At 37.0% G+C, this 16,418-nt stretch overlaps 1 protein-coding gene across 2 annotated transcripts in view; it reads left to right on the top strand.

Annotated features, from left to right (window-relative positions):
• The window catches only part of LOC108773722 (lachesin), an 85,634-nt gene that overhangs the window by 18,360 nt on the left and 50,856 nt on the right, over window positions 1–16,418 (top strand). For both annotated transcript variants that reach the window (XM_018539632.1, XM_018539633.1), the window contains exon 4: window positions 178–306. In XM_018539632.1, coding sequence (XP_018395134.1) covers window positions 178–306 — 129 coding nt within the window. The remainder of the gene's footprint in view (window positions 1–177; window positions 307–16,418) is intronic.

The raw sequence follows: 16,418 nt of genomic DNA, 5'->3' as shown, positions 1-16,418 counted from the left end.
AATCAAAATTTCTGTACATTTTAAGAGAGAATGTATGAAATCCTTTTATCTACCACAAAGTCTTGCCATATAATGGGATATATTTTTAGAAAATATTTATATGCCATTTTGTGAAAATGAAAAATAATTAAGTTAATCGATTAACAAGTAATAAATATTGACCGGTTGCGATTTCAGTGCCAGAATGGGAGGGTGAAACGCTGGAAATGGCGCGAATTTCGAGATTGGACATGGGCGCATATTTATGCATCGCCAGCAACGGCATACCACCGACAGTTAGTAAACAGATCAAAGTATCGGTCGACTGTAAGTATATTTTATATCTATTTAATTGTAATGATTTGTCGAAGATTAATATCATTGTTCTTATGCCAGAAAGAGAGCAATTATCACTATAACCATTATTAAAAAATATTGTACAATCACATTATATCGGCATCGGTCTTTTCTATGGCATTTCCTTTGATAACTTCTAAATTTATTCATCTTTTATAAATTCACGTAAATGTTTTCTTTTTACTTAATCTACCATAGTTTATTACGATAATCATTGATTTACTTTAAAAAAAATTTTAAATAGTTTTATACATCCCGATAACATCATAAACATATCTTCGTTTAAAAATCATGATATTGATGCAAAAAAAAAAACGAAAAAAGAGAAAAGTAAAGAGTAAAGATCCAAAAGGGATCGCATAATCAGATTTTGGGCAACCAGATTTCTCGGGAGAGTAAAGGTACCTGCCGACAAATAAGGTATAGACTGGGTGCAGCTGTGAGGTAGCCTCTAAGTGGCAACTGCGGCATTGCACTACGTCGGTATAGTACGTTGCTTGGAGAAAGGGGTTCAACACATACAATTTAATAACATAGAAAGGAAACCGACGACAAAGCGGGCTTTACTGCTGGGTCTCTCACTTCTCTCTCTCCCTCTCTCTGTTTCGCTTCTGGGTTGCTTCCCGCTGCGCTAAAATAAGCGTGCAAGTGAACGAAAGCAAGAGAAGGAGAAAGAGATAAAGATAGGGACAGAATGAGAGACGGCAACGGTAGAAAGGCAGCCAAAGGGGTGTTGAAAGTCACGATCATGTGTGAGTGCGCGTGTCAAGGGGAACGATATACAGAGGGAAAGAGAAGAGAAAGAGATGGCGGAGGTTCCCTGGTGAGACATAAAAGTAAGCTCGGGCGAACCGCGACACACCATTACCGTTTTCACCCCTGTACTTGCCTATTGTTACGTTACTGCCTCTCCTAAATACCGGGCACGTGCCTCTTCTCCTCGTAGTTCCTCTATGACATGGTTTCCTTTACCGCTACATTCGCACTCGTTTGCTTCCGTTTCCGTATCCGTAGAACCTTTCACGTATCTGTTGATGCGTCTCGAAGTGGATCGCCCTTTATGCTTTCCTTCGCGTTTACAGGCTTTTCCTCTTTCCATATAAGGATCATATAGAGACCTATAGGGATCGATTACAGATGCAAAAGTTATCAAAACGTTCACGATACGCGCGCACGCGCGCGCGTTTCAATTTCATAATATATCTCTGAAGATAAATATAATAAAAATGAAACGCGAATTATATGATATTCAATGAAGAAAGGATGGTTACAATCCTGAGCCGTATTGCGCTACCTTTGAAAGCTCCGCGATATTTAATTATTAATTATCCGTAAAGTAAAATTGCATCCGCCTTTTAAGTCGACTACAAAGAGATAGTGTAGAGCGATGAGAGCGGAAGTTTGTCGGAGCTTATGCAAAACATAATCTTCGTATTCTTAAGACAGCTCCCTTGAGTTTCCACGTAAGATCTAAGCCAATCCGGAGCTGCACACGAGAAATCTTGCGGAACGGATGAGAAAACGAAATGACGATTTATCCATATAATTAAACTAAAACTTATTAATTCAACAGTGTCGGAAAGAGATACGTTGTAATTATGATTTGATTGAGACGTTACTCGAGAGAGTTATGAAAGAAAGAGCAGATATATTTGCCGCGGTTCTCGACGCGAATATGCTACGGATTATCCTTTTAGGCGTTCTTTAATTCTGTTTGCGACCGTGTAACCTGGCAAAGCCTTTTGTCAACGAGTATTACCTTATAGGCCCTTTTGAAGTCAAATTATGATCAAATAATGCAATAAATTTTATCCACGATTGCGTATCTCATCGTCGTCGTCAAGAAATTAAATCGTTGCTTCACACTACGTGCCGAGCAAAATAAGAGATATTTATTTCCAGACGCGTTATATTTTTCTTAACAAATTAGACATGAATAAATATGTATAAATTAAATACTGTACATAATTGATCATAGAATATTAAAAATAAAATTTTTATGATATTCTTCTTTATTACTAATATACAAATAATTATATGTATAAAGGAGATAGTTGGCAAAAAAGAGAATTAATTTGCATCATTATAGTCACATATAGTTTACTAAATTTATAGAGAATAATTACGTATGAGAGTGATTAATATCTCATTACGCTTTTGCTTTTAAATAGATATGTAGATTTATTTCGACAGTCGATTCCCCGAGATTAGTAGCTAATATTTGCAAAATCTGAAAATATGCTGTAAAATTTTATATACAGCATTTTGCGAAATGCAACGTATAGTTTTCATCGACAGAACACAGTTTTGTTCAATTTCTCGTTTCAATCGTTCTCATTCATTCAAAAGAAACACTTTTAATATTGGCTCTTTCATTGACCCGTGGCCATTTCATATTATAACTTGTTTGCGTATAACGGCAGAATATTCCAATGGTCAATAACATCGGCACGAATTTCAGTAGTAACGAGGAATCGATCGTATTATATTTTGCAAGGTGAATTTTTACGTTTTACTTGCAATATAAAATTTTTCTTTTTTGGGGGGGGGAAATAGCCGTATAATTTTTTTGTCTCGCTATCGATATTACTGAGGAATGTAAAGTCTGATAGAACTGCTTCAGTATGAAAATATTTCAAGTAGCATATACGTTACGATTTACAAGCTATTATGTAGTATAAATCGATAGCACTTTCGCAGTGATTACTAGACGATACCATGATGACACATTTTTAGATGGAGAGAACACAAGCTGCAGCTGGGAGGGCAGCGGTAACACTTGGCGCGTTTTTACGTGTTCAAGCGGAGATTAATTAAATGGTTAGACAGATTACAACCATCTACCAGCGATCCTTGGTCTGATGACATTACAAGTTTACGGCCTGAAAAACTGTTATATACGCTTTTCATCTCGCCCCGCCTGCTGTTGCCACTGTTTCTCCCTCGTAACTTGCAACGTGACGTACACAACGTGACAATATTGTAATACGATAATTATAAAGCTATCGTCATATTTGTTGCCTACACCTACAAACGTCTCGCGAAATATTTTCATCCTCGAATACGCGGAACGTCAATGCGATCGTAGTATCGCAATTGTTTGCCAGCGAATGTAATTTCAGCAAACACAATTGAACTCCCTTGTTGCATCCATTAATACAGTTAACAGAAGAGCAAACATTGTATCGTTGGTACCATTATTAATATTCTGCAAGTGTTGATATTTGGGACATATATACATATGTGCTTGTATTTAGATATTTTACCTATGCGTATTATACTTATAAACTTACAAAATTATGACATATTCACAAATACGATGCTTTCAATTTTTTTACATCTATAACAATAACTTTGATTAAAAAATTTTGACTTTTTAATCCTCGCATTTTTATCGTTTGCTAAAGAAATATTTAGGTATATTTTGCATTATACAGGGTGAGGCATTTAGAACAGGTCAACTGAATAACTCGCCTGTTTTTAACAATAGAAGGAAAAATATCAAACAAAAGTTGCTTGGTTTCGAGAGGCACATAATGTATCAAAAATTGTTTTGTAAGTGGAGGCGTAAAGGTCAAATCTGTTTTTTTAAATGGAATGATATGTTTTTTTTATTTATATTCTGATAGAGCATTTTAAGACGAATACAGTGATAATAAATAAATTGTTTCAAGGCACTCTTCGAATAATTTATTTTCCATTATTAACCTTGCGTAACCTTGAATGATCTTCAAGTATAGGTCACTGTATAGCCTATCTTTTACGCCTCCACCTATAAAACAATTATTAACATCACATTACGTGCCCCTCGAAACCAAGCAACTTTTGTTTGATACTTTTCCTTCTATTGCTAAAAACAAGCGAGTTATTCAGGTGACCTGTTTTAAATATCTCACCCTGTATACTTTGCCAGCATTTCTGACAATTTTGAATTTAACCAGACCTTTATGACAATTATAATGATGCAGAGCTCACTTTTACGTATGCATTTTAATTTTTGAGGATGCGAAACGATATGCGTATCTCGTCAAAGAATATTATTTCCAGCAAAATAACGTCCTGCTAAAGAATATAATTTTCGTCTCTCATTAGTTAGCGCGAATTTAGGATGATAAAGTCACCATTTCCGTCTCGGACAGACGGACTTGTTGATGAGGGGGAGAAAGCTGAAATTACGTATAGCGCGTTCTGCATAAATTTCCATTAAGAAACACGGGTGTGTAAACTAGAATTTTTGAATAAAGTTCTAAAAACGTTCAGCCTTTGATTCTTTTTCAATTTTTTTCCAAGTTTGTCATAACGTACCAAACGACTCTAATTGGGTTTGCTTGTGCGTCGAAGAATTTTCAGCATAAAGGAGATTAAATCGAAGTAATGTTTAAAAAACTTAATTTTTGGTTGTGTATTTAGCTTCAAATCTATTTTTATTCAAGTTATTTAATTTTTCGAGTTCACTAATTAGAGATGCAAAAGCAACTGTGCAAATATTCACTTTTATTGAACAAAACGTAACTTTTTAATATGTGGAACATGCTTCAGAAATGGATTCAGCATTGGTGAACAATAACAACAGTTCGTATAAACAAATAATCTATTTCGTTATATTTTCGAATTGTTACCGTTACATATACATATATGTCTATATATATACACACACACACACACACACAAATATAATTTATTATACATTTTTATTAACACACGCACACTTATATTTATATATATTTCTTACAGAAGAGACAGCTGTCGTTTATCACAATACATTTCGTTTGCAAGGCCACTAGCGCGATAAATGGTCTGATCTGTTTGCAATAAACGGGACGCGATAAACTATTCACACGCAAGTACACGTAGTACAGAAGCATGGGTGCGATCCATCACGGCTCCTGCTAATTTTATTTATCGCTCTTACCGTCGCCGAAGATGCCCTCCGTCAGACGGAGGGCGAAATGAGGTTGCAGGTCACGGAAAGAATCGTTTTAATTTATTCGAACGTGTCCGCCATTCGTGTAGGTGAGTATAGGTATCGCATTTGTAGGGAATGTACCGGCGAAACTGAGAATGCGGCACGGGGGAGGGAGGGTTATATCTATAGGGGGTAGCGAAAGGAGCAGCAGTGGCGGCAGCAACGGCGGCGTCGTCGTCGCCGTAGTCACGTATAAGCAGTGACTCAGACGCGATCCTTCTCTCTCTTTCACCTTCCTTCCCTTGTCCCTCGGGTTCCGGTGCTAACATCCCTGCGTTTCCCCTCCCTTGCCTCCAGTAGCAATCTGTTATTAAAATCAGCAACGAGAAAAATCCGTGCCGTATCTCCGCGGGACGCACCGGAGCGGAGCGCGCGCAACGACAGACGTGTTACGGCAAAAATTAAGCCACCTGCAAACTCGGAAACGGAATTACGTAAAGGTGGCCGTCGCTGTTGCCGTTGTTAAAAGTCTTGCTGGGAAACAGGACGTTCCACTACTGAAGCTAGGACAATTGCCAGTAATTGTCGTACGGATCGCGAAAAACTTTTTTTTAATTCCGTACGCGTGTCGGTTCTCATTGTCCTTTTTTCATTGCGATTTTAGTAAATATGTTTTTGAAAAAGATAATTATATATTACTGATAAAAGAGGAGAAAAAGAGTAAAATTGATACCGTATTCTTGGAATGTAAATTTATACGAAATACACAAAACATACCAATTGATACCAATACGATCATTGACTCCGCGTTTCTCGGTCGCATTACGTTACGCCCGTTTAACCCGAATAGTAGAGAAACCGGGCAAAGATACTGTTTGTTTCGATTACGTGCAAGAGATGAATGTACGCCCGTAAATAACTAAATGTTGATTTTAGAAAATTGTCTTCCGAAACGTGTTTTTTATCCCTCTTTCGCACTCTTCACTAAACGATTTTTAACGAGATATCCAGTATAGGGAAGGGTTTATTCAGAAAATTTGTTAAATATTTACGGCTTTCTTTCTTGTAAAAAAAAAAAATGCACAACGCCTACAGCATTATAACGGCAATTACGGCATTATTTGTGCATGAAACTATTAACGGGTGCGATATCTCCAATGACACAAGATTTAGTTTCTACGATACGGGAAGTATTGATCTACATCGACGAATGGTGCGGGACAGTGTTTTTATTTGTCCCTTTATTTCGAAAAAAAAAGTCGGACATTTTGATTTAAACGATGCTACCCCACAACATCCATTCTGATCGGAACGATCGTGCTTATCGTGTTTGCCGATTGTAATTTAATTGTCCGACGCCCGAGGAAATTGGAATTCTGCTTGGAGCGTACGCCACGTGGGCGCCGATATTACAGATCGGCATTTGAATCCATTGATTTCGGTTTATCCGAGTAAAGCCCGGAAATCATCCGCTTTTCCAACCGACGAAAATGCGATTTCATAACCCTCGCGAATCTATCAATAAATTTAAAATTAATTGCAACAGATCGTCGTTTCTATTAATTCTGCTTTCTAGTTTCGCGTCAGTTAGCTCAATATGTATCGTATATAAATAATATCGCTTTCTTACTTCAAATATATATGGCACGATTAAAAAATATGATTTCTGAATTATATTATTATAAATGAATTGAGTAAATATAAAGATTACTTTATCAATTATCAAAAGTAGCTTACTTAACTTTACAATCTGTCCGTCAAATAACACTTAAGTCGTTTTTAAGATTTTCAAAGAAATCGTGATATCTTCTACAAGAGTGATCTATTTTTAATTGTGTAAATTTTGTATAAATAAAAAAAAAAGGAGAATCCTTTACGAAGAATATTTACAGTTAAGATAGTTTCAATGATTAAAGTTTGAAGAAAAAATTGTTTTTTTTTTTTTTTAATTCAGTCATTTAAGCTAATCAAGCAAAAACTTTGCAAAAGTTAAGTGATATCTTTTTTGCTTTTGATATTTCTATCGCTTTCTTGTGCTTATTATTCTTGTATTATACTCTTGTGCTTATAAATTGAGTTTCTCAGATATGATGTAAAATATTTCGAAACTTCTGCGGAGGTCTAAGTATAATTAGTGTAATGACAATCGGATTTTCTGATGATATTGATCTTACCGAGAGTGTTCTTAGGTCTTTGTCGCACAAGCAAGTCGGCTGGTACGTGGCGGCTGTGAAAAGAAAGATTGCCACTAAAACGAGAGGGGTTCGCGCGCGTCTATTGCGAGGTAGGGCCTTATCGGCTACGCGAGCTGGCATTTATTTAAATTTAAAACTGGGGAATCGATCTCAAGCGCTTTCCCTCTCCCAGGTTCCCTCGATTTCAACGCCTTCTCTCTCTCTATCTGTCTCTCTCTCTTTTATCCCGACTTTTCGCTTCTTTCCTTCTTTGTTGCCAAACGACCCTACCTCGTGGCTTTCTCGCACCTCTAATTCCCGCCTCTTGTCGATCGTCTCTGCGCCCGGCACGTCCCTCGAAAAACTCATTAACGTGTCTCGGTGGCCTATTCCCTCTTTCTCCCTTTTCCTCTTTCTCTCTACTGGTGCCCCGTGTGCACGAATAATGCGAAAAAGCATAGCATGGGAAATCCGCCGCCACTACGCGACGAAGCCAAGTGTCTTGAGACAGAAGTGTTGAAAAATCGTGGTGCAAAATTAAGCCGCGTGAATAAGAGTATGTTTTAATTTTGAGAACATGGTTGTATAAAGATATGAAAAAATAGTGCTTCCTTGACAAAAAAAAAAGCTTCTGTGCTTATTTGTTCTAATGCATGTGACCATATTTTAAGAGTTTGTCCTCAAATTTAATTTCTCTATTTTTTCGTTTTACCTTTTTTATAATAATGCTTAAATAATAATATGTTAGAAAAAATGTTACGTGAGACCTGCAAAAAATAGACAAAGAATTGGTTCATATTAAGTCAATCTGATTCACGAATATATCCGTTATATAAGTTATTCAAAATTAACGTTCTAAACGATTTAGTTACATTTTTACATTATAAAAGAGATCCAGCATAATAGACGCATTTCGAGTGAATAAAAGCGACGATTTTCGTGAAATAGTTTTTCTCCTACCATAATTGACCTTTAATCATTTTTAAAGCTTCAGTGCTTTGTAACTAGGCTACGAGTTAAGATCAAGTAACGCTGTACGATATTAAGTTTTTGAGTTGATGCATATTGTATATATAAAGTTAGATTACAAATCTTTTCTTGGTCTGTGCGATAAATAAAATATTTTAGTTCTCGAAATTCACTCACCATGCGCGGAACACTAAAGCTGCCAGACAAAGCCACCACTGTTTACCCTCGCAGCATATCAAAGCGCTTGGTGACATACATAGAAAGAGACGCGAATCCTAGCCACATGCTTTCAAGGAACAAAGAGGTGTCTTCCAGCTAAGAAAAAGACACATGGGCGGTGACACAACAATGTACACGTATATATAACGCGTGAAAAGCGATTGAAGTTAAAATTATAGCTATAGAAAATCTGTTCTTTTTTTTTTTTATTTTCATCTTCCGAGAAAATTAATCTCAAAGTTGAAGTCGAGGAGATGAAATTTAAATATATTTCTCCTCACTTTCGTCAACGGAGAGGATCAAAGAGATCACGGTTACATGGAATGTTTTTCAATCTTTATTTTCCTTCATGTCTTATCTATTTTTTTCACGTTGCCTTGGACAAGCTCCGCGCTGTACTTCCGACGTAACCGCAACTAAGTATCTTTACGGAGTTTCACAAGAACGAGCACGTTCGTTCTGATCATTTCTGGTTCATCGAATGACGATCGAACGACAGACGTAGAATGATTTTGAACCGCATCTAGGTAGGAGTTACGCGAATCGTCGACTAACACCCGTTACATTTAGCGAGCGAGTACTCGGTTAGTGCAGTTTCGCACCTACGGAAGATTCATAAGTGAGCAGCACGCGACATGATAAAATATCGGGTTGCAGGCGGACGGTCGCACTATTCAGCGTCATTCCGCCTTGCTCGCGAAATACATTTACAAGAGGCCACCTTTGAAGAATTACTTTTGTCGAGAAATAATGGTAGAACGTGCCACACAAGAGTATTTGTGAATTATCGAATACGTTAAAAATTTCAACGACTCTGTTATATCTGATGCAGTCCGAAAGCAAACGAGGTTTTAATTGTTATATTATTATGACAATACTGGTTTTGCGTGATAAATGATATTTCTTTTTATAAAAGAAAACGGGGAGTCAAGTGCGATAATTAGTGTACAAATTTTTTAATTATTAACTTTTAATAATATTAATCATATTCTTCACAAAAAGTAATTAGAATTTAAAATATAATAATAAAAAATCATACGTATTTCGACTTGTATTTTAAAGTTATTATCAATAGATTAAAATAAAATTAATAAGAACGAATAAATTTTTATAATAATTTTTGTTTTTATCTTTTTTATAATAGCTCAAAATATTTGGCAAAATATGCGATATTTGGAAGTAACGAATTAGAGATTAGATTATTGAAGGATTTTGTTGTGAAAAGGACAATTTACTTTGCAACACGAACGAGTTTTAATTAAACTGATATATTAATTATATTGATGTATTTAAAAGTTATAGTACGGGTATTAAATCGGGAAACGCGACAAGTTGTTTCCGGCCTTTATAGTTCTTGCGATACGTGACGGTGAAGTGCGCATGATGATGCGCAGGGTAGTTAAGCTCGAAAGCTCGAGGTTGAAAAGCTTTAAGAGCTCGAAATAGTGTTTTTGATCTCGGCACGTCGAGCAACTTCCTTGAAAAGGCGTGCGAATCCTTTATACGATTCGCGTCGTCGTAAAATGAGTCTTTAGTTAAATTTTTTAACCATTTAAACACACACTGAGGAGCGTCTTACTAAAATATTTCTATAATTTTCGCTAATGAAATATTTGATGCAGTACAAAATTAAGTGTTACAGTTTTAATAGATATAAAGAGAACGAATATTAGAGATAATATCTGTAAAATATTGTAGTATCATGTTAAGGAAAATACCATTGAAGAGGTAAAGACACCAAATTTCAGCATTTTCCACAAATAATTACGATTACATAAATGCCTTGTATATTTCTCTCATACTGTCCCAATATAAGTACCGTCGTGTCGTTTTCTAGTGTTCAAGTTTTAAAGCTACACAGGCATAGTCTGGTTTTTGATCTTGAGCTCCAGTGTGGTGTTCTCGTTCGGAAATGCGCGCGGATAGTGCATTCCGTCGTATGTAATTCTTCCTGCAACCGCACATTCGGGAGAACGTGGAACAATCGTAGGTACTCTTCAAGGGAGAACCGAGACGCAGTGATACTGGTGCCCGGTGAATGCAGCTTTTGTTTGCCCTTTTTTTAATGCAGTTGTACTGCACCGCATCGAGGCGACGCGGGACGCGAGACGCGACGACGCGTATGAATTCCGAGGGACGTTGAATTTTTATGAGGTTGCATACCGCGAATTAGCCTACGTTTCGCCTCTACCTTATACACGCATATATACCATACGTACATGCCGCTGCTATCGCTTCGACTTCTCGCAATACGCTGATGCGAAATCGAAAAGCGTATTGATAAGATCGTTCGTGCTCAGCTCTTCATCGGAAATAGATAATTTATTCCACAGTTAACGATTTTTATATCATTACTTCGCGAAGAAGAAGCATCCGCGAAACATCTCTTGTCCCGATATGTTGTCGATGTTATCAATATTTTTTATTCTTAAAAGATGACTACTTTATACGGCAATTTCTCAGTTGCACACACAAAGCAAGGGATATTTTCCAGCTTGCGGAAAATACTGTTAACGGCGATAAGACCATAAAATCCTATGGATTCACGCCCCCTGGTCGCCAATATCTTTTCATTTCAGTCCTCCGAACGGGCTACATTTCACTTCGCACTCGGCGCGAATGGAAAGTGCTGGAACTCCCTAGTTAGACGTCAGCGATGCCTACGTTAGAATAAGTATATAAAAGAAAGATAGATAAAAAAACATAAGCATACACATTAAGCGCAGACTCTGATACTTCTGCACTGACGTGAACGACAGCGTATCGTAACTTTCCTTCTCGAGATGTGGTCGAGAAATGGCACTAGATTTCGAGACCGTGCAGCTGTGTGAGTTATGTACACCGTGCACCGTGTACTTTCACGTAGTTAAAGACAGCAACTAGATTACTGAAGCGCAATTTAATTATCTCACGGCTTTTGTGAATTACTTCACACTACTTAGCGTAGTCAAAATTATTGCCTTTAAACTAACGAACGTATATTGTTGTGTAGATGATATAAGTCTAGAGTATATACGTGCAATATTTTAAAAATAACAAGGTATCATCTGACTGCAATTTCTATGGTATGCCTTGATTTACGGTATGGAATTTTGCTCTTTGCGTATAAGATGCATTTTTTTAAGTTACAAATTATAAACAATTTACAACAGAGCTTTTGTTTATTTAAATATAAATTTTATATACTTTTTTAAAATGCCTATATGAACCTCTACGATTAATGCGTAAAATATAAGGTTTATGAATAAGATATAATTTGCAAATTGGAATGCACTTACCAATGAAGTTAACTGCAAATTGTATGCAGTCAATTTCGTTGTTGATAAGTACATTCTATTGTTAGCGAATTATTGTATATTTTATCAGCTGTAGTGAATATCTTATCGTCTTATAAATATTATTATTTACGCACTAACCGTGGAGAGATTCATATAAGCATTTTACTTACATCTCTTTCTTGATTAAAAATTAGAATTCAAGTGCACGGATGAATCATATAGAAATTGAAATGGGCAAATCTAATAAGTCGAGTGTCAAGTACTAATTAGATAAAAAGAGAAAGGAATACACGTTAGTCTCTTATAAAATTTTCGAGATTTTTTTCACCCCGATCTCTAGGCACGGTGCCGCGGCGATACACCTAGGCAGGAGATATCCAAAAGCGCGCGCAGGTGGTGTAATCAAAATTATGTAGAAAAATGTAAAGCACGGAGAGAGAAGTACACGGTAAATTTGCCCGTCGTGCGTCGAGCTACCTTCCTCCTCATTCCTCATCGGGCAAGCTCGCGTCTCTACGGTCTCTCATCGCATGGCTCTCATTCTCTCCGTCTGACGCCCGGCGCTATACGCGAGAGGGTGAGCAGTTGCATGTCGCGTAGCCAGTATGCAACGGCACATGGAGTAGACGTACGGCTTGACGTATTGCCGGGTAGTGTATTGTAACTGTGCCGTTACACCGAGACCAGGGTCCACCCATAATAATCATGTCATAACGCAATCCGCTCTCATGCGTGTATAATTGTTATAACGATCTTTATCAACCTTTGACCCTTGCTAGTTGAGCATTTCGGAGGTTGTGCATCGAGAAATAGATATATGTATATATATCGTTAATCTCCCTATACATTAATTGTACGATTCTTTTTCTCGTATATGTAAATATTTCGAGAACAAGAATGAATTATATTCACGGTCTGTAAAATCCATTTTAATCTTGGTCTTAAACTCATCTTATTGTTGGATATGAAATTATATCAGCACATTGGACAAGTAGTCAACACTAAAACTGGTACCAATTCGGTACTTTTCAATCTTTATATTTCTCATTAATGAAGAGTTATCTTGATATTATTCGTATTATATATATATATATATATATTGGAATTATTTATATAATACTCGCATATTTTTAATATTCCGTTTGTACACATAATATGGTACAAAAAGAAAAAAAAAATCGAAATTGTTAGAGCGGCTAAAATAGCGCTCGATGATTCTAGTGTTCAATTTTAAATTTATTCCATTTATATTCTGACGCATTTATTATTCGGCAAATAATCGATAAGTATTTCTCTCAAGCAATAAATATTTTATTTTTAATAATATATATACGTGTAACCGCAGTTGTTCAGCGTTTAAAGTCACGCAAGAGTGATAATATTATTCTTGTACTGGTGAAAAACGACTGCGGAATAATGTTGTGCATTCGATGCGCGCGATTTTTGCAGGACGAGAGTCAAACGAGTTTTATATCGTTTTATGTTTTCATGGGCAAATTATAACGTGTTGTAATTGCGTATAAAGTGGATGCGCGACGTGACATATCGCCGGGGAGTGTATTGCGCGGCATGTTATACTGTATTGCTGGCAGGGCGGGCTACAATAATCATGTCATAACGCAATCCGCGCGTGCTTTCCGCGGGTACCCGAGGCTTGTAATTATCGCGCCACACGAGGACTCGTTATAGCCTTTAACGCGGCATACATCGACTCCCGATGCACACACGTTAAAGTGGCTTGTACAATTGCGTATACGAGCTCGCGTCCTCCATGGACGGGATGTCAACGACAGAAGCGGCGCTTTCAAAGTACGGTGCGCCCAGGTTACATTGAAGTTTAATTATACGTCTCACATTATAATTCGATATCACGTGATAAGAGCCATTATGACTTAAGCCCCGGCCACGCTTTCCACGCGTCGGACCTTAATGATTTATTAGCTATCGATAACGCAGCTCTACAAATTGCTTTGCAACAATAGCTGTAAACGCGTTTCGCTTCTCTCGTTTCTGCTTCTTATCTACTGAATGTCGAATTCATCGGTTAAAGCTCCGTATGGATACTTTCATTCTATCAAAACGTTTTTCTTCCATTTCTTTTCTTTCTTTTTTTTCTTTGTCATCTCTGTCTGTCCCGGCGTCATAAATCACGGAATGCTCTTGGCTAATCGCCGTAGCTCCTTCAACAGGGGGCTCCCATCATCCATTTTCTTTGGCTTAAGACGGACGCAACGCTGCCCGCGCCACGTTTATCCGATAATTGTAATGTCAAGCGTCTCTCGATTCATTCGTCCTCGTCGAGAGTGAAGCGGCTGCGATGTCCCTCCGGCGCGCCCAATACGTGCCTCGACTACTCGAGCAGTCATTGTCCACTCGGGCAAACTACATTTCTTACGCGTTGTCGCAACGAGACTGAGAATCTTCCACCGGAGACGCGTTTACAATGTCAAAGTCCGTGGAATTCGATGAAGATCCTACACAGGGATTTTTCTGTACATCCCTTGCTGAAGATATACTAGTCTCTTTCGTCGATGTCTCAATAATGTTTTAAAAAGTAGTTTTAAACATTCGGAATTAATTGGGATAATTACGACATGAGAATAAACGCACATTATTAGAATATATTTTTTAATATACAACTGCATTTTCAATCTCAATTTCATGGACAGTCATTTATACATTAGAAATTATAAATACTGTTATTCAATTATTTTTATGCATGGAATAAATAATTATTATACATTAATATACATAGTATACTTAAAAAGCACTCATAGAATTAAAGAGAAACATTTGCATAATACAAAATTATAATGTAAAGTTAAAAATATTCTTTTTACATTATTGACTTTAAGCGATTAACTTATTTACCAATACCTGTAGATTAGGGGAATCCCCCTGCAAATCTTGACATATGTTGTCATCAGGTGACCTTGAAAAAATTTTAACCGTCAGACGTTAATTGTTAAAAAATTATAAATAAAAAATAACTAATTTCTGTAAAAAATATCTAATTTCTTTTGTAACAAAAGTTGTAAACCCATGTAGACTCTCGCTTTGTGTTGTAAAAAAAATGTATCTACATCTTGTGTGTTGCTCAAACATTAATCGTTGAAACTAATAATGCGGTTTATGTATAAAGAATATTTTAAATAAAACATGTAAAAATCACTAAATAAGAAAATTGTTAGACACACGTGAAAGAGAAAACGTTATTTTTTTACTTTATTACTCTTGCATTAATATTTGATTTAATCTCCTAACAGCTTTTATAGTAATATTAACACACAGTTTATAAAAATCTTTTTAATTTCCTTGAAAGTTTATAAAAGTTTTTACGGTACTTCCCACCACGCTTGTATTTAATAGTTAAGTAGACTTTAACAATCGTACTTTCATCTTCATATTTAAAACTTACTACTTCACGAGCGTAAACGTCGATTCGCGGAAAAATAAATGAACTAGTTATAATGTACTCTTTAAAATGAAATCGACCGATACTGCTTCATCAGTCGTGAAACAATCATGACAACCCAATATCAGGAATCATGCAATTTTACAATTTTAATGTCAATATCTTTATGATTCATTCGTCTATGTCTGACCCGAGATAACGAACGTTCCTGCGAGACAAGCTACGTGCCTGGGCTGCAAAAGTTACCCCTCAATTTCGTCATTTCACGACTTTTAACACTGCCGTCGATTTTGCACGTCACACGTTGGTCGATGGTAATTTTCTCCATGACGATCAAAGACACTTTTGGCCATTTACCTGTCACCAAACCTCAAGGAGCTTAAAGTTTATTTTATCAACCATTTTCGTCTTATCGAGGAATATTTTGTTTTATGGAAGTAACTACTTAAAAACTTTAATCTAATTATTGAACGCTTATAAGTTATTTGAGAAATTTCAATATATTAATTCAAAATTCAAAATAAGATAGAAAGTTTGTTTCCTCGTCATTTTGAGAATTAACGTTTTAATAAATCCGCAAATGTGACACTTGCGACATATTTATTCAGTTATCCTTAAAATCTTTTATCATTAATCGCCCAACACATTTACAATTCAGTCGATATAAGTTTGCAGTCTGAACACGTAACTCTCTCTGCGCTCATATCCTTCACCTTCGCGATTTGGCCCTGAGCGGATGAATCAGCGAATATGTCGTCGTCCGGAAAAGTGCTTCGCGGGCCGAGAGCCCGAGGGTACGCTCGTCTTTTTGTCACGGAGTCCGCTAGACGGCTACCGTAAAATTATCATATACCACGGTGGGACGCGGACGAGAGATGTGGAAGATGTATGTGTGTGTGTATATATATGTGCATAAAAGCTATACCACCTCTCTTCAACACGACGGCGGCTCCTTCTTCCATTCGCCCTAAGTCCCAGCTGACTGACAGAATAATCTGCGGCGGCAAACGAGGGAAATAATTCAGCGCCGTGCGGATAAGCAGCCGCGTGAAAAGAATACTTGCGACGCTGCGGTCGTGCGCGTACCGGCAGGGGGGCAACGACGACGGGGGGGGGGGGGG

This window comes from Cyphomyrmex costatus, unplaced genomic scaffold (genome assembly GCF_001594065.2).
Source record: "Cyphomyrmex costatus isolate MS0001 unplaced genomic scaffold, Ccosl1.0 scaffold219, whole genome shotgun sequence".
NCBI classification, from domain to species: Eukaryota; Metazoa; Arthropoda; class Insecta; order Hymenoptera; family Formicidae; genus Cyphomyrmex; species Cyphomyrmex costatus.
Note: the sequence above shows the minus strand (reverse complement) of the source record. Positions and strands in the feature narration are given on the sequence as shown.